The sequence below is a fragment of the Schistocerca piceifrons genome, chromosome 10 (assembly GCF_021461385.2).
Source record: "Schistocerca piceifrons isolate TAMUIC-IGC-003096 chromosome 10, iqSchPice1.1, whole genome shotgun sequence".
Lineage (NCBI taxonomy): Eukaryota > Metazoa > Arthropoda > Insecta > Orthoptera > Acrididae > Schistocerca > Schistocerca piceifrons.
Window position 1 is genome coordinate 142,206,610 of NC_060147.1, and position 26,065 is coordinate 142,232,674.

At 37.9% G+C, this 26,065-nt stretch overlaps 1 protein-coding gene across 6 annotated transcripts in view; it reads right to left on the reverse strand.

Annotated features, from left to right (window-relative positions):
- The window catches only part of LOC124718890 (F-box/LRR-repeat protein 4-like), a 116,079-nt gene that overhangs the window by 28,953 nt on the left and 61,061 nt on the right, over nt 1–26,065 (reverse strand). For all 6 annotated transcript variants that reach the window (XM_047244535.1, XM_047244537.1, XM_047244534.1 and 3 more), the window contains 2 exons: nt 20,741–21,051; nt 16,289–16,477 (listed from right to left, as the gene is read on the reverse strand). In XM_047244535.1, coding sequence (XP_047100491.1) covers nt 16,289–16,477; nt 20,741–21,051 — 500 coding nt within the window. The remainder of the gene's footprint in view (nt 1–16,288; nt 16,478–20,740; nt 21,052–26,065) is intronic.

The following is a 26,065-nucleotide window of genomic DNA, read 5'->3' on the forward strand; positions in this document are numbered from 1 at the left end:
AGGGAGATGTGCCAAGCACTACACCACCCCATCCCGGCACAACTCCTCCTCAGTCCAAATGCCCGAGTTTCAGGCAGGATCCCCATTTCGTTCAATGCCGAGATGCTATTCCAATGTTGTTGGAGAGCCTCTGCAGTGCTGTTTGAGTTTAGGGGTAATACCTAGTGGGCTGAGGCGTGACTGGGAATTTGGACCGAGGAGTGAGACGTGCCAGATGTGTAAGATGCTTTGCCACAGAGCGCATCTGTCTGGTGAGCAGCAGAACCAGGTTCAAATCTGTACAATTTTTCATTCGTCACTTCAGTCAGCATACGTACATCGTATATGTCTGAGACTTGGAAAGGTCTCTGGAACCACACAGTTTTATTTGATTAAAAACATATGTTTCTCTTCTACTGATAGCTTCGTATTTACTCAGTTACACTGGAATTCCTCAGAGAAAACAGTTACCTACTGTCAGAGTTTCGATAGGTAACATCTCTGTGATGGTCTCGTACCTAATAAATGATACCGTGATGAAACTTGCCACCCTCTGTCGGATCTTCCCTCTAAGGGTCCCAGACTGACGAGCAATACTCGAGATTGGTTTAATGAGTGTTTTTCAATTCCCGATGAATGTCAGCCTGACACCTGTCTATCGGAAAATTTGTTTTATGCTACCATTCCACTTTAGGCCATTCCAAGTGGCTACTCACAAATATTTTATGGTAGTCAGCTGCCATTTCCAGTCATCTGTCACCGACAGCGTGATCCCACAGTAGCGAATTTCTTCGCCTGTTCATGAGCGAGTGCCAGTCCCTATAACCTATACTAGTCACACCTGTGTGTCGTACTCCATTTTCCTACTGTCTTCCGGCACAGAAATATCCTACAGACGACAGCACCATCTCCAAATAACCTCTCACAGTCTCCGACATTATCCACCACACTGTTTACACGCAAAGTGCAGCTATAAAATATCGGGACTCGGGCTGTCGCAGCAGAGTTAGTACACACGCACCAAACATTGAGCGACCGATAACTGGGAAGCCTTCTCCATCAAAACTGGTATTTCTGTCATCTGTAGACAAATCGGTGTGGCTGTTGCCTTTGTTTTTGTAGGAGCTGTTATTCTGTTTTGCCAAAACAATGATAAGTGTAATAATAGAGCAATAAACTGTCACAAAGTTTCAAATGAACGATAGAAAAACTGCTACTTAAACCTATCATTTACTAAAAGAAGTGTACGGCGAAGACAGTTTATCGCATATGTGTGGTTCATGCATTTCCGAGACTGCTAAGAAGACACTGAAGGTGACTGACACTCGGGACGCCCTCTGACATCAAGAAAACGGTTAGAAGTATCGAAAAAGTAGGTAATCGATTCAATCTGACTGTCAGTCAAGTATTTGATCTATTACTGAAACTGGAGGAATTAACAAAGAATGTGGAAGGAAAATTTTACCTAATCAACCTAACACGAGAAAGGTGGGTGTGAAACTAGTGCCGAAAATTACCACGAATGAACAAAGGTTGTGAAAATGTTTGTACTGACATTTTGAATACCACTGAAAATGATCTTAATTTCTGGGAAAGGGTTATAATATGCAATGAATCTTTAGTTTTCACTTGTGAGCCACAAACTAAGTGCCAATTCATACAATGGGAGGGACCAACTTCACTGAGAGTGAGAAAAGATCGAAAGAGCAAATCGACATTCAAAGCAATTATGATTGTTTTTCTGATATTCGTGAAATTGTGTCTACCTTCACTGGGTTCCAATATGTACAATTATTAATCAACATTACCACGCTGAGGTTCTTGCTCAACTCTGTGAGAAAAAACGAAAAAAAGGACTAATTGTGGACGAACAAGTCATGGGTTCTGAATCAAGACAACAAACCAGTTCGTAACGATTTGTCTGTGAAGAGGTTTCTAGTGAAGTACAGCATTTCAGTGTTAAACTGTCCGCCTTATTCACCTAACATAGCACCACATGAGTTTTATCTATTCCCCAAGGTCGAATCTGCATTAAAAGGAACAATATTTTAGTCTGTTGAAGCAGTGAAATAAAAAAGCAGCACGAGTATGTAGCTTTGTTTACATACAGTTGCAACTAGGCCTAATTTTTGTAATCGCGTTTTTCTTCTTCTTTTCAGTAACCTAACTTACTGTCACTAAAGTAAGTTTGTTTACATACGATTGAGACTAGACCTAATCTTTCGTAAATGTGTTTTCTTGTTTTTTGTAATTGAATTTGACTTATTCTGGCTAAAGTAAGATTTTTACCATGAGTGAAAAGTGCCCGACGTGCCGTAGAATTGTTAGCTATGGGGTTTGGTGTGATGGGTGCAGTAGTTTTTTTACATTGGGGTGACTGTAGCGGCATGGGAAAAGGGGAAATGGATCAGACTCTTCAGTGGTTCTGTGGGAGATGCAGTAGAGATAGGAAAATAGTGAACAGGAGTGGAAAATTGCTGCCCTTCAGGCACAGTTAGAGCAGGCTAGGGAATATCTGAACAGGTTAAGGAGGGAGAAGGGTAAAGAGAGGTGGGAAGTGGCAACAGGTAACAGGAGTAACAGACCTAGAACTTTGTCAGGCAGCTTTGTGTGAATGTGAAGAATAAGTTTGACCTGTTGCTTCAGTTAGAAGCTGATGAGCCTCAGACGGAGGTAGGTGTAGAGAGGGCACAACAAACTTCCAGTAGAAAATTGAATAAGAATGTGGGGAAGTCAGCAAAGAGAAAGAAAGTTTTGTTGTTAGGTAGTTCACATGCCAGAGGTGTAGGCCAACTTTTGCAGGACCAGAATACCAGGTCACAAATTTTTTTTAAAACCTAGTGCTGGTGTGGGTCAGGTGACACAGGATTTAGGTTCACTCTGTAAAGATTTTACCAAGGAAGATACCGTGGTTATTCTGGGTGGGCCAGGCAATAGTATTGACAGAGCTCCTGGGTACAATATAGAGTGTGACCTGGCAAAGATTGCATCAGCAACGAGACATATCAGTGTTGAGTTTGTGTCTGTTCTGAGATGCCATGACCAAACTCATTTCAACTCTTCTGTCGGGAGAGTTAATTTGGAGTTGGAACGGCTACTTGGGTTGGGTGCGGGGTCACATATTGGTTTGGTTCCTGTTGATTCTCTCAGTAGGTGGGATTATACTAGACATGGCCTACACCTCTACAGGAAAGGGAAGGATAACCTGGCTGGGCTAATAGCAGGAAATGTAAGGGGGGGGGGCAGAGGGGGGGGGGGGGGGGGGGGGGAAGGAGACACTGCCAGGAGTGGTAATATACCAGTGGTCATAGGTGTTGGAGCAGCACCTTTTTTAGACTAGGTAGGACAGAATGAAGTCAAGTTCTGAGAGAAGTAAAGATTGAAACAAACCTTCACTTTGATAAAGAAATCAAACAGCATAATCCTGCCACATTGGATCAGTGAACACAGCTGTTGGTTAAAAATTTACAGCAATCAGCAGAAATTTTATTTCCACCTCATTTCATCTCGGTAAATGTGAAATGCCAACTATCTTTAGTGCATCAAAATATTCGAGGGCTTAGAAGTAAAATTAATGAACTACTTATGTGCACTGATGAGTTAGAGTCATCGAACCCAGTTGATATAATCTGCCTCTCTGAACATCATGTGACCACTGGTATAGATACGTTAAACCTTACAGAATTTAAATTAGCCTCCTACTTCTGTAGGCAAAAGATGGAGAAAGGAGGAGTTGCCACATTTGTTAAAAAACAGTTTTAAATTTAAGAATATTGACATTAATAAATTTTGCTTAGAGCAACACTTAGAAGCATGTGCAACAGAGATAGAATTTCATAATAGGTCCTTTATAATAGTAGCCATATACAGAGCACCTTCAAGAAATTTCAACCTGTTTATAAACGGTCTTGAAGATTTATTATCTCATCTAAAATTTAAAAAAACAAAGAACTAGTGGTTGCTGGTGATTTTAATATAGATGTCCTGAAAAACACTCTCAGTGAACAGTTACTGAAATCCGTTACATTGTCATTCAGTTTAATTTCTACTGTAAATTTCCCAACTATGGTATTCAAATGTCATAATATATTTATAGACAATTTTAGGCAACTAAGCCACATTACAAAACCAGTAGTAAATGGGCTATCTGACCATGACATGCAACAACTAACATTAAATTTTGAAAATTGTCAGGGTAAAACATCTGTCAGAACTGAGTACAGAAGGCCAACAAAACAGTAAAAAACTGAGAAATTTAGGAGATTGCTCAATGAAATTAATTGGATAGATGTTTACAGCATCCAAGACACATATGGAAAATACAAAACATTTATTAATAAAGTTAGCACCTTATTTGAAAATTTTTTTCCCCTGAAGGTAACTCAAATTAAGCAGAAGTCTAATAAGAAACCATGGATCACACAAGGGATAAAGATATCATGTGAGACAAAAAGGAAACTCTATCTGATACGTAGGGACACCTTTGATACTAGCATTATCGCTCATTACAAAATATTGAAGAAGGTTACCCAAAAATCTAAACGCCTGCATTATGAGGAGAAGATAAATACATCCAGGAATAAAATAAAAACAGTATGGGATATAGTTAAGTCAGAGACAGGTAGGAACCAGAAATGAGGAGGAACAAATAGCTGTAAAAATAAATAAAACCCTGGTAACAAACGCATCTTGTGTTGCAGACTATTTAAGCAGGTATTTTGTCTCTGTTAGTGATAGCATGGGGTTGTCAGGTTCAGTAAATAATGCAATGGAATAACTGAGACCAGTGCACACAAGCAATCTCAGTAAAATGGAATTGACACTTACTTCACCCAAAGAAATAGAATCCAGCATAAAGTCCTTGAAATCGAAACATTCTAGTAGTTATGATAACATATCAACAAAGTTAATAAAAGAGTGCTCATGTGAGCCTAGTCATATCTTAAGTTATTTGTGTAATCAATCACTTGTCACAGGAACATTCCCAGACTGGCTTAAATATGCAGAAGTTATACCTCTGCACAAGAAAGGGGACAAAGAAATGCCGTCAAATTACTGACCAATCTCACTTTTGCCAGCTTTTTCAAATATCTTTGAAAAGGTTATGTTCAAGCGTCTACTTAAGCACCTTAGTGAAAATAACATACTGTCAAAGTCACAGTTTGTGTTCTTATATTGAGAAAGCTATTTACACTTACAGCGAAAATGTCCTTAATTCATTGGACAACAAATTAGAGGTAATTGGCATATTCTGTGACCTGTCAAAGGCATTTGACTGTGTGAATCACAGCATTCTTTTAAGTAAATTAAAATATTATGGCATCAGTGGTAGTGCTGCAAAGTGGTTTCAGTCATATCTTACTAATAGAAAACAAATGGTGTCATTACATAACACTTCAGCAGTAGGCAATCAGACATCATCTGACTGGGAAGAAATTACAAGTGGTGTTCCCCAAGGTTCCTTAATAGGTCCACTGCTGTTTCTTGTGTATATTTGTTGTAAATAATACATCTCTTTTTCCAACTAACTGATTCGCACACTGTATCAATACTAGGAATGAGAACAATATACATACAGATTTAAAATCACTTACTCTCGCCCAGAAAGGAGTCCAGTATTCAGCAACGCATATTTTCAATAAGTTACCAGCAACCATTAAGAGTTTAGTTTCAGACAAGGCACAATTTAAACATAATTTAAAAGAATTTTTGGTGGCCAACTCCTTCTATTCCATCCATGAGTTTCTCAACAAGTGCAGTGGAACATTTTAATGAAATTTTATTATACTTTAATTTTTGACAATACTTGGTTGTAACAGCCAAGTAACTACCTACTGTGTGAATGATGGATGTATGGAAAGCAGATGTAAGTCTTAAGTCTGTAAATAGTGGAAGTTAAATTTTAAATCTTGTACATAATCTGACTGTTTTTAACAGAGGATCACTGAAATGAACAATTTACTTTAATTTTTGACATTACTTGGTTGTAACTAGCAAATGTCTGAATGATGGATTTAATGAAAGCAGATGTAAGTATTAAACCTGTAAATATTAGAAGTTTAAATTTAATTCATGTACATAATTTTACTGTTTATTGACTGAGGGTCATTAACATTAATGAAACTCAAGTTTTCATAATTACATTTTTGTAATGTGTTTATCTGACATGTTCCACACCCAGGAGGATTCCCTCTTTTATGGGTCTACGGAATGAATAATTAATCTAATCTAATCTAAAAGAGTCATCGAGGAGTACATAGAGGAATACTTCCAGCACTGTTCACATCAGCAGAAAATTCACATTAAGCATTGTAGGGATAAAGGAGGGAATATATTGTGAGTGACAATAACTATTTATGTGTTTTTGAAATAAAATGTTTCAAGCAATAGTCCTGTGAAGATCTCTGTAACAACAGTCATGTTTACAGTACTTTGCTACTAGTCTTGCAGCTTCAAAACGAACACTTCTACTTATCACATAGATAACAGAACCTTTCAGTGTCTGAATTCAGTTAATTTATAGCAAGAGTAGATAATGAGGTGTGTTATTAATTTTCTTTGAAATTAGCAAGGATTTCCAAATTATTGCTTTATGATAGATGAGAGATTGTTGAGTATCACACTGCAAAAGAACGTAACTCCATTCTAAACCCTCAAGGCGGAGGAAAAGTCTACACAAAAATTATTTTTATGTCTCGTAATGTGACTGTGTAAATCACAAGTCAGCAGAAATTAAATTTTATTGCAAGCAAAGGGGGGGGGGGGGGGGGGGACTATTAAGGAGTAAGTGAATTGAGAAATGAATATAAATACTGGAACCTGAATAAGGCTTCTTTGTTTACTTTACACAATATTCTTGTGGACTGGTTTTGCTGACCTAATACTTAATTAGTTTCAGGTTCACTGCCACACATACACAATAGCCAACACACTTGTATCAAGGACAACAAATGAGAAATACTTCTAAGGGCATAACATGATGAACTAAGCTTCTTGCTTTGTTTGTCTGCGTGTTGACCCCATCTCAACCTGGTATTCAGGTAGCGGAAATGAATTTTTCCCTGTGCGTTTCATTTCGAGTACGATCATTAGTGACTACTCAGAGTTCTAACATGTTTTTTGGCTTGTCTGAAACTGCAATGTATCAGTGTTTTCGAGGTAAACACAAAAAGAAGGAAGGAACACTAGTGCGGAATGTCCCTCAGTGTCTTACAACACTAATAGAGAGGACCACATTAATGGACAGTCGATCCCAGATGCACAGACATCATCACCAGTCTGTATCCTGTTATAACATACAGGTCGGGATTGATCTATGAGGTCTTTAATATCTTATTTGTATCTGTCAGCTGGTATGGAGAAATTGAAATTTCAGGCATTTCTTTATATACTTTTGCGTGATTAAGTTCTGACGCTATGCAAAGCTGTCATTTAGTTACGTGCGATTTGCAATCTGTTATGTTTTATTTTCTGGTAATAAATCATATTTTTTCTGATTACTGTTAAAATATAATGAAGATAAATGTTTGAGGTCATTTGGAATAATATTTTAATAACTATGTAGATGACATGACATCATTCTTTCACTCTTACAAAAAAAGTGTTAACTGTGCATTTATGAACGGTCAGTGTCGGGATCAGTGATTACGATTCGAGAAATAATTGATTTGATGAAGTTCAATTGCACACAATTGCGTGGGGCGAATTATGACCTTGGAATTGACTGAAGATGTATGCAGGTCAATTTCGTGACAGGCTAGTAAGCGTCGTGATTGTGTCGGGGTATCAAGACCTCTTTTGCACCGCAGACAGTTTGCTTTAAACTCACGAGAATACAATTTACACGAATTCTTAATTATTGCAAAAGGGTAGAATATTTGATGGTTATCCCACTGTTGATGGGCCATTGTGGAGGACGTGAGTTTGGATAGAAAGATCAATTTCAAAATCCAGTATAAATCCTGTTGATCGATGTAGCCTAGCAACCCAAAAGCTCATACATGGTTATCAGCAGAAACAGTGTACTATTTTTCATGCATACATTTACACTCTACATCAAGGTGTGAATGATTTGTGGGTGCGAAATAAACATTTGAATGCATTTGATTATTTCATGAACAGTGATATTTTCTTACAGTGGTGTAGAGCCTTATGTATTATTAATATTGTGACAGACTGGTCGTAAGTGCTCTTGTTACAAGTCAAGTTTTGGGCCTGATTAACAGTATCTGGTTCTTAGAGTCTCAAAGATTAAAATCACACTTAAATAATGCTGCATCAAAACCCACTATCTTTACACTATATTAAGCTAGCTATTCTGGAATCGGGTGGTACCATGGGCGTGTAGTTGTGTGTTGTCAACAACAAATAGGTAAACACAAACAAACATTTCTCATGCTCTGATAAGGAGAAAGAAGAGACGACAACAATGACATACATGTATACATGTGCAAATGGTATACGTGGCGTGGCGCCTCACAATACAACACGACATTACGGTATATGCGGCGCCTCAACAAGTGGCTCGATCATGGAGGATTTGCTGCATCGAGTCGAGTGGCATACGGATTCACGAACCATGGAGTTGAAGAACACTGTAGCAGCCAGCAAATCAGCCCAGCAAAGGAGGCACACTTCAATAATAAATAGCATTAGAATTGAAAAAGGAATTTTGATGGCAGTGATGTTAGTATATATTGAAAAGTGTATAATGTAGTACTGAATGATCATGTCGAAACGAGCCAAAAGAGTACGTGATAATGTGCAGTAGAGTATGGAAAAGATAAGAGAGAGGGAGGAAAGTGATGATGATACAGATGATGTCTCCAATGACCCTAGTATGGAACAGTAGACGTGTACAGATGATCATACTGTTATTGATTTAGAGCTATCAATAGAACTAAATACAATGGCAAGTAGGATAAGCAACGTGGAGAAACAAAGATATCGAGTTTCCATTGGAAATATTAATAAAAAAATGTTCGATATGTTAGTATCAATAAATACTCAGATGGGTTTGATGAATGTAAGATGTAGTTCGCTAGAAGAGGGTAATAAGCACTTAAAGGAGGACAATAAAAAGTTAAACAAAAAATTTGAGGCCAAATTTGATTTGTTAGAAGGGAAAATGGATTCGTTTTAAAGTAAATTTAATACCTTTGATCAGAAATTGGAAAATACTAAGAAAGAATTAAAGGCCAACTGGGAGACCCAGTTAAATGCACAATTTAGAGAACTGGACTTAAAGTTTTCTGACACCTTAGAACATCAACAGAATAAATTAATTACAAAAAAATCACTGATGTAGAAAACAAATATGAAATAGTTTCGAAGAGTTGTGATAATCTTTCCAACAGGATGGCAAAGTGTGAAAGTAGTTGTTTCAGTATTAATGCACAGATAGAAGACCTTTCAAAACAAATAGCAGAGCTTGAGTCGGATGTGCTCATAAGGGGATGGACAAATATTTAGTAGATCAAACTAAAAGGCTTGACGAAGATCTATCTGAATGGACAGAAGTAAAGAAAAACGAAATTACAGATAAGGTCAAGACTGCTATTGAATTCCATAAAAAAGAAGCTACCAATGAACACCAAAGTAGTAATGATGAATTAGTTAAGCTATTCACTAGCAAATTTCAGCTAATTAAAGACAAAATAGTTGATGAGTTCCCTAAATGGCAAAAGGAAACCAATCATAAACTATCGGAGTTAGAACGAAAATCATAACACAATTTGTTCACTGAGGACGAACGTTCAGAGAGTAGGTCGAAAAACAACTGAGTTTGTGATGATCCAAAATGCAACTGTTATGAAAATCTACAGTGGGATGTTGATGATTCTTTTGGGAAAGAATATGATCCTTTTGGCCAGTGAAGATATTTGTCTTCCTTAAAGGTGGAGAATAGTATTTTCAAAAGTAGGCAACTCTCAATATTCTCCACTGAAAAGAACAATCTCCACCCGAAAATTTTTATCAATAATTTCAAAAGAATATTTCTGCACAGCTGGTCAGAACACGACAGACTTCAATTTATAGTATCCAAAATTACAGGAGAAGCAGCATTGTGGGCTGCAGAAGCAAGCGATTGTGGGCTGCAGGAGCAAGTGAAAGTTGCAACACTTGTGCTGAGTTTGAACAACTTTTCTTAGCTAAATACTGTGCACCGAGTAAACTGGAGAAATTACAAAAAGATAAACCTCAACTTGAATATTTTAACAGCAAAAGAAGTACTTTAAGGCAATACTTTGAAAAGTACATAAATAAGGCATGATATTGGAGTGATCCGATTTCTCACAAAGAAGTGATCAGAAATTTGAAGGGAAGGTAAGGTTGCCCTTCCATAACGCAAAAAATTAATAAATGTTTCTGATTATGACATGGAGCAATTCTTATCAGTAGTAGTTAAATGTCTACTCACCCTCGTAGCAACTTGCTTAACAATCATAATAATAATTTGACCTATGATAATAATAATAATAATAATATGGAAAAGAATGTCAAACACACGTCACAAGATAAGAGGACAATCTCAGTCCTATTGTTACAATAAGAATAATAATCATAATAAATATAAAAGAGATACTTACTGAGCTAAAATAATGATTGAGGTAATGTTAACCAAGTAAATCAGATTAGTGCAATAAAGCCGAATTGTAAACATCAATATGGAGACGTGAATGTGCATAGCGGTAATACCAATAAGCGTAACATGTATCCGGAGGATGATCCTAATTGTATTCGACCATGGGAAGATAATCCGAAGCATAACGTTCGTTGGGATGATGGAAAAAATACTTCGAGTCCTCATCAAACGCAGGGAGGCTTACCAATGGGCGATGGAGCATCAAATATGCGACATGATAGGCATCATAACTCGGATCATACTGTATGGATCGTGGAAGTACATGAACCACCACCAATGACACAGCAGGAGAGATTAAACTAGAACTGGTCACCGAAAGCCTTCCTAAGATGACTAGAAAGGAGGAGGAGGGCAGGCATCATTTTGAATTCAATGTACCAAGGTGTAATAATGATATGGATAGAAGGGATGAATTAATTGAAGAAAAACCTAATGTTTCTAACAAGTGCAGACAGATTTTACAGGCAGTAATTCCAGCAAGCATAAATAATGCTAATGTCGAAGTATTGGTTGATACTGGAGCGACCATTAGTGTCATGACACGGGACTGTTTAAAACAGATAAGACGAGGAGTAAAAGTGCTCACATTTCCTGTCACAGGATGTACCGCGGCTGACGCATTCAGCCCACAAGCACAAAGAGTCTTAAAATAGGTATGTGTTGATGGGGGGCTCAAATAGAAAGCACATTCCTTGTTGTTCCTAAAATGACAGTACCATGTATTTGGGGTTTGGACTTTCTATGTGAGACCAGTGCAATCATTCATTTGAAGGAAGGTGTGTGAGTATTTAATTCCAATGGTAATGTTTTGACAGTCACAAAGATAAAGGACAGAGAAGTTCCCAACCAATTTTGTCTGAACTTAATGGTGAATTATGTCGGTATCAATCATGAAACAGTAGATGATATTTACCTTATAGAATGTTCCAAAGAGACGAGAAATAAAGTGTTCAGGAAAAGGTTTTGGAATCAGAATGTTTATCTGTGATCCAAAAGGACAAACTATACTACTTGTTGGAGCAATATTTGCCAGTTTTCAGTAAACGGCTGGGTGTGATTAAAGATTTTGAATACACTATAAAGACATATCCGCATAAACCATTTTGTCGTACATCCTATTCTATACCCTGGACAAAGAAATAGGTAGTAAGAAAAGAAATCAATATAATGTTAGAATGGGGTATTATTGAGCCCTCAGAGTCTGAATTTAGTAGCCCCTCTTGGCGGTAATTAAACACAACGGTATCATGACATTGGTGTTAGATGCAAGAGAGATAAACTAGAAATTTTATGGTGCCCGCTTGTTAACTTCTTTGGACGTGCATGGCTCATACTGGCAAATGAGAATGTCGAAAGAATCTAGAAAATATACTGCATTCATTTTTGTAGGCCGGAGTTACCAGTTTACAGTCATGCCATTTGGATTGAATGTAAGCGGTGGTGTTTTTATATCTGCATTGGACACTGTACTTGGCAGAAACCTTTTGGATAAAGTTATTTTATATGTTGATGATTTGTTAATTGCCTCTGAAACCTGAGAGGAACACCTGGATTTATTAAGAAGAGTTTTTGCAAGATTTTTAGAGTACAGAGTTACTGTAAATTTGAAATCCAAGTTTGCTCGTAACCAACTGAAATTTCTTGGACATATAATTACTCATGAAGGGATAAAACCAAATGCTAAAAAGAAGGATGCGATTAACATATGTCCATATCTGAAGAATAGAAAAGAATTAATGTCTTATCAGCTAGGTTGCTTTTTTCCGACGATTTTTACCCAATCAGCTTCATGCCAAGACAGTTTGTTACAGCTATAAGAAAAAATGTCGTGTGGAAGTGGACGACCAAATGCACGCAAGCTTTTGATAACATTCGCAATGCGTTGGTCAATGCTTCATTGTTGCATCATCCAAAACTTGAACAAGATTTTTATATTGCTGCAGATGCCTTGGAAATGGGATTAGGTACTCTTTTCCAGATGACGATCTGACAGATATCAATACAGTCAAAATAATTTGGTTTGCCATCAGAACACTTTGTAGCTGTGAACGTGCATATTGTACTACTGAACTGGAAGTACTGGCTGTAGTCTGGTCCCTTAGAAAGTTTCGCTATTTTGTTGACAGAAAGAAGATTATCATGTACTGTCACCACAATGCTTTAAGAATGACAATGAATGCAAAGAATGAACAATTGACTTTAAAGTCATGAATTTATCAATGAGATATTGTGAGAAGCAGATTTCGCAGCTATGTAGAAAGCTACAACAGCTACAAGATGATGGTATATTGTGGAAGCCCATTAAGGATGCAGTTGAAAGCAGAATGATAAGTCACTTCAAAGAACAGCATCAGTTAAAATCCAGACTGTCATACAGAAAAAAAGATGAAGATAATGATTGGAAATTTTGTATTCTGAGTGAATACTTGGAATCACTAACACGGTATACTCACTTAAAATGGGGTCCTTTTGAGTCCACAAAATGTACAGCCAAATTAGTGCAATACTGTTATCATCCAAATTTGGGACATTTAGCTATGGATATTCTCAAGAAGTGCAAGATATGTCAGAAGGCAAAACCCATAAATTATTGTCGTAAGATGGAACTACACCCGATAATTCCACAGCAGCCTTTGATGTTGGTTTCCTGTGACGTCTGTGGACCGTGCCCTATGAAACATGGACGGTTCAAATATGTTTTGGCATTCTATGATCTTTTTTCAAAATATGTGAAATTATATCCTTTGAGAAATCTCCACATGTGACAAATGTTACGCAAATTTATTAACAACAATATAACCGAGCTTGGTAAACCTACGATGATTTTGACAGATAACGCTGCATATTATACAAGTAAAGTATGGACAGACACTATGAAAGAACAAGGATCAAACATATTTACATCTCACGATTTTACCCTTGTGACAATCCTGTTGCAAGAATATTCTGAGAGCTAAATCAATTCCTACGTACGTACATACCGAACCAACATTATAAGTGGATCGACTGAATTTACGAATTTGAAAAGGTGTGTAATGACTTACCTCACTTATTGACAGGCTATTCACCCAACCAAATAGTACTTGGTGAAAGTAGCTTGCCAGAATCGTTGAAGGAATTACCTCAAGTGGAAGGAAAGAATATCAAGAGAGAAGGTTTACGAAAACCTGAAGCACCAAACACGATTCAGATCTCACCAAACGAGATAAACTGAAGACTGTTAAAGGTCTGAAAAGGGATTTAATCGAAGTGTATTATGTACGATGTCTACATATCAACTGTTAGTGAACAGTTAATGCAATTAAACAATTGTAACAGAAAATGAATAACCTAACCATATTGCAGAAGTCATAGGAGTTTTAGCAAACTACTGTATTTAGAGAGAAATTCTAATTAACTAAAGTGCCGGAGCTAACTGAACAAAAACATCATAGAAATCAGTAATAGTGTGAAAGGTACTCACATTAACGCTAGGAGTTGATTATTTCGTAAAGCACCAAAGATCTTCATCCAATAGCTTCTTGAGGAATACTCAGCTACAGTAAACAATCGACAGCTGATCAGTCCTTCAAAGCACGATCCTCGCGCGACGTAACAGATGAAGCTCATACGTACCAACTTGTGACAAACAATATCGTGTCATAAGTCAACTATTACACGTACGCTACTTCAAAATTTTAATGAAAGCATTGTTTTGACATAAACATCACTGATTCTCACAATTAATGCAACAAGGAAGTTTGTGGACAACTGTGATTTAATGTACTTTAATGTTGCTAATCCAGTTGCAGTGTGAGTAACATAACTGCTTTCATCAGAGATGAATTTGCAATACACTGTACAACGACAAAGGCAATATTGAGATCCGATGTGTCATCTAACCTGACAGCAAGAGTGGCCGATTTGAAATTGGAACTGGGAGAGGAAGACAATGACTGGGTTGTATCCAGCCAACTATGCAACCTGATGCAGTTCGCAGCCTTGGGCGTCAATCGTCGAAACCGGCTGTGATCCCTGCTTTGAACAGTCTGCTGGGGAACTGAGGACTTCATTCAAGAGAATGTGTTGTGAGAATATGTGATGATTTTTCAGAATGTTTCTGATACAACCCAATAGACAGATTTGTAATTTATTTAAGGGCATTTTGTCTAGGCCCACTCATTAACCATAAAATTGTTCTAACATATATGTATGTACTTATTGAGTGAATAAGAGTGTGAGTGAATTCACAAGGACAAGTACACCATCCTATCAAAATACACAACAGATAGTCCTGTTCTGCCTGGAACCCTCTTCAAGACATCATTGTCCCAGGGGCTGTATAACATTACAGGTCGGGATTGAACTAAAGTCTTGAATATCTTATTTGTATCTGTCAGCTGGTACGGGGAAATTGAGATTTCGGGCATTTCTTTATATAGTTTTGCGTTATTAAGTCCTGACGCTATGCAAAGGTGTCATTTAGTTACTTGCAATTTGTTATGTTTATTTTTCGATAATAAATCATATTTTTTCTGATTACTGTTAAAATATAATGACGATAAATGTTTGTGATCATTTGGAATAATATTTTAATAACTATGTAGATGACGTGACGTCATTCTTTTACTCTTACAAAAAAAAGTGTTAATTGTGCGTTTATGAACGGTTAGTGTCGGGGATCAGTGATTACGATTCGAGAAATAATTGATTTGACGAAGTTCAATTGCACACAATCGCGTGGGGCGAATTATGACCTTAGAATTGATTGAAGATGTATGCAGGTCAATTTCATGTCAGGCTAGTAAGCGTCGCGAGTGTGTCGCGGTATCAAGACCTCTTTTTGCGCCGCCGCCGGTTTACTTTAAACTTGTGGTAATACAATTTACGCGAATTCTTAATTACTGCGAAAGGGTAGAATATTTGATGGTTATCCCAGTGTTGATGGGCCATTATGAAGGACGTAAGTTGGGATAGAAAGATCAATTTCAAAATCCAATATAAATCCTGTTGATCTAAGTAGCCTAGCAACCCAAAAGCTCATACGTGGTTATCAGCAGAAACAGTATACTATTTTTCATGTACACGTTTACACTCTACATCGAGGTGTGAACGATTTGTGGGTGCGAAATAAACATTCGATTGAATAAAAGGAAAAATATAAATAAGTTTATTCATATATTTTGTTATTTCATGAACAGTGATATTTTCTTATAGTGGTGTAGAGCCTTACATATTATTAATACTGTGACAGTCTGGTCGTAAGTGGTCTCGTTACAAGTCGAGTTTTGGGCCTGATTAAGAGTAGCTGGTTCTTAGAGTCTGAAAGATTAAGTGAAGAATAAAATCACAATTAAATAATGCGGCATCGACACCCACTATCTTTATACTATTCTGGAACCAGGTGGTACTATGGGTGTGTAGTTGTGTGTTGTCAACAACAAATAGGTAAACACAAACATTTCTCACGCTCTGATATCGACGAGGGAAAGAAGAGGAGACAACGACAACATATACGTATACATATAGTAAAGGTATACATGGCACCTTACAATACAACATGACGACGTCACGATATACTGTGATCATGATAACAGATTTTTTGTAATGATCACTGTGCAAGTGTGGACAAGGAGAGGTGCCACATAGAAAAGAAAGTGCGATACTTAATCTGGTGGAACTCACTCAAACACTGCAGGAACCAAGTGTCGGACATTCCAGTCGGTGACAACGATGAGGAGCTGCCGCAGGTTGTGGAGCTGCCCCAGGGCGGTGAACGCTTCTGCGGCCTCCTCGAGGCTCACATTCTCGTAGCAGATCAGCTCGAGTTGCTGCAGCGTCTCAGCACAGGTGGGCAGCAGCGGGGCAATACTCCTGCGGACCAGAGCAAAGCATGGCTTTAGTCAGTTAGTTTATTTCATACATCATCTGAATGATTCTTTTATCAAAATGATGTGGAACTTATATATACAGCATATACACGAGTATTGTTAACATTAATGAAGACATTATTATTTTTAATCATCCCTATGCGATTACACTTTTTTTAAAACTGGCTACCAGTTTTTAAGTAAAAATTCAGCAATGGAATAGAAGGAGTTGTCAGGAAAAATGATTTTAAATTATACTTAAGCCTCAAGTGGGTGTGCCTATGTAAAAAGTACGCCAATGATGAAAAACATTGCATTGTACTATTCCACTGTTGTTTTACAACTGTGAGCCCGTATTGGTGGAATCGCCAATGCTTTAGCTAATACTGTGATAAGTAGTGTTGTCATACCTCCAAGTGAGCAGCAGTACTTTAAAATAAAGAGATAGCTTGGTGGGAAAAAAAATTATGATCTGTCCCAAGACAATGATCCAGATTCCAAACTAGCAGCACAATCTCACACTGAGGCAATTATCTGCGAGATAATTAGTAATCAAATAAGTGGTTGGCAGGGATATGATGCAATTGCACTGGTTGATGTTTAGAGTGGGTGATAGCGTGGAGTAACACTTGTACATGGTAACAGAGAAGTCTAATAGGAGTTTATTTTATTATTATTTAATTAAACAGTGATATATTTCAAATAATGTATGTTCATTTTATTGGTTTTTAATTAAACTAAGATTAAACTGTAATTTTGCTCTTGGTAACATAAAGACAACTATTCTTGACATGTGTACAAAAGGAGCATTTGCTACTGTTATGGAAAACGGCTTGCCCACACGAGGGTTAAAACTTGCTTTGCTACCTGTCAGATACTTTATGTTATTGGGCAAATGATCAAATATTTTCACTGTTGCATAGCGAACTCCTTTATGAGCCACTGATGGCTTTAACAATGGGTAATACTGGGTTGTAGTTATGGACATCACTGTTCTTCACGAGTTGTGATGGATTATTTAGGCCCAATGTCATTAGTGAACATATATGTTGTGACAGTGCAGTTAAAATGCCTAGTTGCTTGAAGAGATACCTACATGACATTTGTGGGTAAACATCACATATTAATCGTACTACTCGCTTTTGTACAACCGTAACTTTCTTTTTACAAGATGTGTTACCCCCAGAAAATTATTCCGTGTCACACTATTGAGTGGTAATACGCAAAATATGTCAGGAGTTCATAAGTTTGTTTCCAAGATTAGCAATTACGGTATACGAAGAGTAAAAGTAGCTGAACTTAGTTGTCTGAGCAGCTCAGAAATATGGTTCTTCCAATTAAAGTTTTCATCAGTACATAAACCTGAACATTTACAGCATCCTACCCTATTTACCGACTCCTGCTCGTGGGCTGCATCAATTGCTGGTATGACTATTTGTTGTACAGAACTGAATGCGGTGTGTTTTTTCAAAATTTAGGTAGAGTCTATTTTCAGAGAACCACTTAATAATTCTTTGGGAAATATCATTTGCCAACTCTTCTGTTGCGCTCTCTCTAATGTGATTTATTATAATATTAGTATTATCTGCAAAAAATCCCAGTTTTGATTGTCAAATGTTAAGCAGACGGACATTCACATATATAAGGAATTAGAGTGGACATAAAATTGAACCCTCTGAAACTCCGTTTGTGATTTTTCCCCAGTCACTAAAATTTTCTACCTTTCCAAATTTGTCTGAATTATTCATCACAACCTTTTGCATTCTGTTTGTTAAGTATGATTCAAACTAGCTGTGCCACCAATTCCATAAAACTTGAGTATTTCTAAGAGTGTGTCATAATCCAGACAATCAAAAGCCTTGGAAAGATTATAAAAAATACGGACTGACGAGGTGTACGACTAAACACTGTGACCCAACTCTATCGAATTCACCTTTCTGCAACAGTCAAATGTGGCATGTGAGCATTCTATCGACATCAATTGCTTCCTATTGAATGATTAAACTTAAAAAATTAATTGAACAGAAACAAATCTGTGCTATAGTGTTTATACATTCAGAGCAAGCTTTAGACATTTTTTCATGGAGTATACTGTTTACTGTTCTGAAGATAGTGGGGATAAAACACAGCCACCTTATCATCACCTACACCGTACATCTCACTCCGACGACACCCCGCATACTCACCTTCCACATGCTTCCGAAAATCCACAACCTCAACCACTCTGTTGGCCCCATTGTAGTTGACTGTTGTGTTCTCTCTGAAAGAACTTTCATTCTTGTTGACCGTCACCTCCAACCAACTGCCTGAAACCTACACTCCACAAAGATACGGACCACTTCCTCCATCAAGTTTCCATCATCCCCACACCTTTACCTTCTGGATCCCTACTCATCACCGTTGATGCCACCTCCCTATATACCAACACCCCTCATGCCCACAGCCTTGCCACTATCAAACATTACTTCTACCACCATCTTTCAGATTCCAAACTCACCACTTCATTCCTTATAAATCTCGCCAACTATATCCTGCCCCACAACACTTGTCCTTTGAGGGGAAGGTATACAAACAAATCTGCAGCACAGCTGTGGGCACCCGCATATCACCCTCATATGCCAACCTGCTTATGAGCCAGCTAGAGGAAACCTCCCAAAATTCCCAAACTCCAGTCTGGCTTAGGTTCGCGGATATCTTCATGATCTGCACTCACAGCCAAGACACTCTATCCTCATTCCTTTACAACCTCAACTTCGTCTCTCTCACCCACTTCACCTGATCCTCCTCAACCCAGTGTGCCACCTTCTTAGACATTGACCTCTTCCTCTCTGATAGCTCCATGTACATCCCTGTCCACATGAAAACCACCAATATTACTTGCATTTCGGCAGCTGTCATCCCTTCCACACCAAAAAATCCATTCCATATAGCCTAGCCACCTGTGGAGGAACTATCTCCAGTGACAAGTACTGGCTCAGCCAGTACGAGGAAGGCCTCACAAAGGCCTTCAAACGCAGGCAATACCCCCCTCCCCCCAACCACCTCCCCCAAATCCAGTCTACAAACAGATTTCCCGTGCCATATTCTCACACAGGCCCAAAGAATCCTAGTCCACACCCCAGCCATTCCCACTGCCAACCCCTTGGCCTGTGGCAGACCAAGGTGCAAGACCTACTCAATCCATGCACAAAGCACTTTCTATTCCAGTCACGTCATGGGTTTATTCTACCCCTCAGAGGCTTGGCCACCTGTGATGTCAACCATTTATCTAGCAACTCTGCTACAAACACTGTACAGACTTTTATGTCAGTACGACAACTGTTGTCGTGAACAAAGTTGACCACCCGGTGGCACAACATGCAGCTGAGAATAACGTGCTCAATTTCAATGACAGCTTCACAACCCGAGCCATCGGTATCCTTCCAACCACCAGCAGCGTCTCTGAACCGTGCCGATGGGGTAAAAATCTACTCTTTTGGTAATATTGTTATTATTTCATCCTGGATTTTCCATTGTTCAGTAGTTTAACTAAACATTAACACATTTGATACATTACATATGACCCTTAAGCTGTATATCAAAGTTCTTTTTCAACATAAAAGTGATGTATTTATATTCGGTCTCCGTCGACACCATCGGTAGCGCTTTTATTCTGAGCCACCCGTGACACCAAAGACTCGGGAGTGCCAAAGCATACACACAGCCTGGTACAGCAAGCCAACGGCGTGCATCACACGATTGCTCACTGCTGCCCTCCTCGTTATGGTGCACGCACCTTTCTGTACAAACACAGGCCGAGGTGCACACAATCTGCTCCTGTATCACGATCATCCTTAGCTGCTACAAATATCCACAGAGGACCAGGGGATTTAATATGAGGCCTTTTAAATTACGTAAGCTATCCTTTTCTAATATTGTTGATATTTCAATCTAAACTTTCCACTGTTTGAAGATGGCAAACACTTGGAAAAACCTGTAACACAAATATTTTTCATAAATCTAAGAGATCGTGACATAATAAATTATTATAGAAATGTTTAAAAAGGTTGCTAACTTTCAACTGGCAATATGACAATTTTTTAAATAGAGCTCTGCAGCTAGTTGTTAAACTGTAAGCCGTAAACGATTCAGGTGAGTCTGGCACTGAGCTCAAACACCAGTACGAGAAGATTGCACCTATAGTGAATGTTTGCAAAGACATGGCAGAGGTGCCGCAGATTGATACGGGATGAGTGATATGGGACGAGTGCTACGAGTTTAGACAAACCTTCCTTCAACAGACGTCCACCTCATACGCAGGCGCTCCAGCACGCATCTGTGGGAACTGACAAAATACTCGGCATCTCGAATCTGGTAGCAAATGCTGTCCAAATTCAAGTCGCACAAATGGGGGCAGACGTCAGCTAAAATGTGCAGAGGTATCGCCATCTCCGTGTTTACAAATCCGTACAGGTGCAGCACTCGCAGGTCTGTCAGTCGTGCCATGGCCTCCAGGAACCTCACGTCCTCGCGGAGACCCCTTTCGGTAACGGCCAGCGTGCTGATGTCTCTACAACTGGTGAAGAGGTTGTCTGCTTCCTGCGTCAAAGGGGGGTGGATGTCAGTCGGGCACATAATATGCTGCAAATCATCTACGAAACTGGTACGAGAACAAAAACAAAGTATATCTTGTATACACAGTACAGGTCTATCAAAACTGCGTAGCTTCAGGAATCGAATCATCACACGAGGAAGGAAAAACAGTTCAGACAGTGCAGAATTACACGGACTGCTTTGTTAAGAACAGCTGAATTACTGCAAATTAGAATTTGGAAATAAATGAAAAAGGGGTTTTTGATTGTTTCAGGTCGTACAACCAGGGATCACAGCAACATGGCTTCGTATTCTTTGCTGGAGGCAAACCAACACTGTGCCAGACAGTGCACTTATTTAGTCAATGGCGTCCGACCACAAGGAGATAATACCATTTTGTTCTCATTCCCTTTGGTCACTTATTTTAAACAGTGTGTGTCTGTGTGTGTGTGTGTGAGAGAGAGAGAGAGAGAGAGAGAGAGAGAGAGAGAGAGAGAGAGAACACAAGCGGTGAGGGGGAGACTAAAAAATTGGGAAGGTGAGTGAAAGATACAGTATTTACTAAATAATTATGGTGTACTGGTTAGCTGCATATTTGTTTCTCATACTGAAAGGTTGTTTATAACATACCTAAATGGAACATCATGATGCACACAATGCTAGATGCAATTTTTTAACTGTGATTTTATACAGTCACAAAAGGTGAATGTAAATATTTATTACTGAAGTGTGAAATAAGCTAAACTTCATTACCTGGCATATGCCAGTATGCCACCTGGGAAATAGCGGATGTACTGATAATGGTTTGAACATCATTCATTACAGATACGGTAGTGGCATAGCTACTAGAGCACTGTAACAAAAGCCACATGAAAAGGAACTTCAATAAAAAAAACCTAACTATATTTAGCAATAAGTTAAGAGAGGTAGAATGGCCTTACGACCACTGTATCTCAAGTAGTACTAACTTTAACAAATTTCTTGGTAGCTTTCTTGAAATATTTAATGAAACTTTTCCACTTAAAACCAAATGTAACAAAACGACTAGGAAGATTAAATGGATAACTCAGGGTATAAAAATTTCTAGTGCCAGAAAGAGGCAACTACATAATGAACTGAAATATAACAAAAACAGACATTTTGCTGTGTATGTGAAACATTATAAAGCCATATTCAAAAAAGTTGTAAAGGCAGCAAAACAAATGGCAAACAATAAGTTTATTTTACAACATAATAGTAAGACAAAGGCAGTGTGGTCTGTTGTCAAATCAGAGTTAGGTGTTAAAGTCAGTAGTAATGAAATAACTAAGATTAAAGTAGATGATAATGTTGTTGTAAACCCAGCTCAAATATCAGAGTGTTTAAATGAATTCTTCATAAATGTAGCAAAGTCAGAAGTTGATGTAGCAGGATATCAGAGTAAAGTAAATCCATTTGGACTCGAAGCTGAGTATCTCACAGATTTTAACCCTTTATTTGGCAAATGGTGAAAACAAAAAATTTTTTCAGTGCTTATATTTATTTATTATGCTTAAAGAAATACAATTCAGTCAGTTTTAGAAATTTTTGACAAAAATTATGAAAATTATGAAATGTTGCTTACGAGCAACATTGCCAGTAGACCACATTTATACATATTATAGGAAAAAAAAAAGTGTTTGCCAATAACCTCAAGCAAAAGGTTTCCTGTACGTGAAATATTTAATTTATAAACACATTTATACATTCCTGCTGTGTAGTAGAACTGTTTCATTTACCCTTCTAGTTCCTCTTGCAATGGAATTTTTGGAAACAGTTCCTCTTTGGAACGAAGCACAATACTAGATTGCATTTTGAACACATGACTGTAGACACTCCAGATGGGCAATAACGACAACGACCTTTGGAACTGTATACAGGCCAATGTTCCATATCATCAAATCGGACATCTTGTGTAACAGTCGGAGCTGTTGGCTTCCTCCTCGCCTTTTGTGGTGGTGTTATGTCTATTGAGGGACTTCCTACTTTCCTTTTCCCTGAAAACATCAAACCATTGGCAATATCTGCCCTGAATGACTTCAGTGAGGTCTTCTAGTCCAGAGATTCTTTTCGAAATATCAGCCAGGCATTTACAACACTCAGATCTAGCATAAATCCAAACAATCTCATGTACCAACAACACCTAGTTTTCATTGGTACTCTGTAGAGCTCTATCAGCATACCAGCAAGATCAACTCCTCCCATATGCTTCTTGTACTGACATACAATACTGGCACAGGGCACTTCAATTCTTCTTTTTTCATTGCTGTCCCATCATTTTACTGTTGAGAGTGATTGGACACCACAAAATGAGCTTGCAAGTGTCACGATTTTATTGTTTTGAATATCCGCCATAAGCATATGTAATATAATAATGGCACATGTCCCAACTATGGGCAATGTTGCTCACAGGCAACATAAAAGTTTTATACTATTTACATAATTCAAAACAATATTGGATTGAAATATTTCTACTGTAAACTCACCTCTGGGTATTTCTTGAAGAAAATCTGCTAAGATTACTGCCAATTTATTGAAATCCACTCTTTCAGACCCAAAATAAGACACCCCTGTTGCTCACATGAGGAGATCTCTGTTAACACCACTGCACAAACTGCCATCTCGTGTGGAAAACCTTGAACTATTACAACAACTGGCATTTGCAATGTGTAAAGGAACATTGCCTGGAGGCAACAATGCCAGTAAAAGGCACTGGGGAGTATTTGTTGTCCCATAAGGCCAACGTAAATTTGACGTTGCTTGAAAGCAATACTGCCACATAAGGGGTTAAAAAAGTCACAATAAAGGATGTGAAAAATGTTATATTGTCATTAAAAAATAAAAATTCTGCTGGATGGGATGGGACACCAAGTAAAGCGATTAAAGCAGTATACGACATAATAGCACCCCCGCTAGCTAAAAGAATCAACCAATCTTTTGAACAGGGGTGCTTTTCTGATGTGTTAAAATATGCCAAAGTGAGACCTCTGTTCAAGAAAGGGTTGAGGGAAGATATGGGAAACTATCATCTTATTTCTATTCTCCTAATTCTGTCAAAAGTGTTAGAGAAAGTAGCTGCAAATCAGATCAAAAATTTTATCGTAAAAAATGATATTATTGTAAGTAACCAATTTGGATTCAAACAAGGAAAAAACACACTGGATGCAATAAATAACTTTATTGAGAAAACATGCAAATCATTGGATCAGAGGAGTAAAGTTGCAGGTATCTTCTGTGATCTTTCGAAAGCATTTGACTCTGTGAACTATGACTTGCTTATCTACAAATTAAACAAATACGGGATTAAGGACAAAGCTCTGAAATGACTCACATCATACTTGCACAACAGAAAGCAAAGGGTAAGTGTCACATCAAATGCAGTGAATTATTATTCTAAATGGAGTACAGTATCACAAGGTGTGCCTCTAGCCTCCATTTTGGGGGCAATCCTGTTCCTATTCTATGTAAATGACTTGCTCATAAATATAAATTCCCCGTCAGTTCTGTTTGCGGATGATACTTCTGTTTTAATTGAAGATGATGCAGAAAAAATTCAGACCTCCATTGTGAGCACAATGGGTACTCTAGAAAACTGGTTCTAGTTAAATGGCTTGAAATTGAACACTGCAAAAACCAATATGGTACATTTCAAAACCAAACATTTGAAATGTGTGGATCTTAAAATACATCATCACAATCATCCTATGGAAGAAGGTAACACAGTCAAATTCCTAGGACTAGATGTGGACAACAACTTAAACTGGAGTACACATGAGTTCCTATAAAATAAACTAAGCAGCTTTGCATTTGCAATGCAAATATTAGCAAACTCTACTAACATGAGTACACAAAAAATAGCCCGAGAACTCTTCGCTAGCATATCATAGTTATCTTGAATCTGTCATTAGGTATGGTATCTTTTTCTGGGGAAATTCAAGTAGTGTATCTCAAATACTGAAACTGCAAAAGAAAATTATAAGATACATGTTTAGTGTACAACAAACAGAATCTTGTCGCCCATTATTTTGGAACCTGCAAATCCTAACAGTTCCCCCCATATACATTTATGAAATTATAATCTTTGTACACAGCAGACAAAAATTATTTGAGGAAAATCATTTGAACCACGCATACAACACAAGAAATAAAAATAATTTTCTGTTACCCACACACCATTTGAAATTATATGCACGAACCCTATAGTATATGGGGATGACAATATATAACAAGCTAATGGGAAAAAATATATTTAATATGAAACCAGAAAATCTAAAAATAAGGCTACAGCAGATTCTGTGGGAGAAATGCTACTATTCAGTAGAAGAATTCATAGAGGATGACATGATAATTTGAGCAAGGGGTAATTAATTGTTAGTCTTTTATTGTATGTGTAACAAAATTGCATTATTATTATGATACCATTTGTTAAAATCAGTTGTTGTAATTAATTGTTAGTTTTTTTTATTGTATGTGTATTTTTATACTGTATTAATATTATGGTACCATTTGTTAAAATCAGGTGTTGAATGTATATGGTAAAACTTTACCAAAATTTTGACATGTCTCCTGCACCTGAATCAAATGATTTAGATTATGTACAATTCACAAATGTCTGTGTTTACCCTTTAATATGGAAAGTAATCACTTAATGTACTCCATGAACACCATTGCAAAAATAAATCTTGAGTGAATTGGAAACCTCTAAAAAAGTGCACTAATTTAATTTTGGGCAGTGTGTACGTGTTGCTGAAAAGTAACAGTACAATGAAAAGGATTGTTGCTACTCACCATATAACAGAGAAGCTGAGATACAAACACACACACACACACACACACACACACACACACACAGTCTCTAGCAGCTGGAGCCAGACTGCGAGCAGCATGGCGTTATGGAAGACACAACTGGGTGGAGGAGGCTGGGGTGGGGAGGGGGAGGGATATCAGGGTAGGAGTTGGGGGACGATAAAGTGCTGCAGGGAGTGTGCAGGGATGAGGTGGA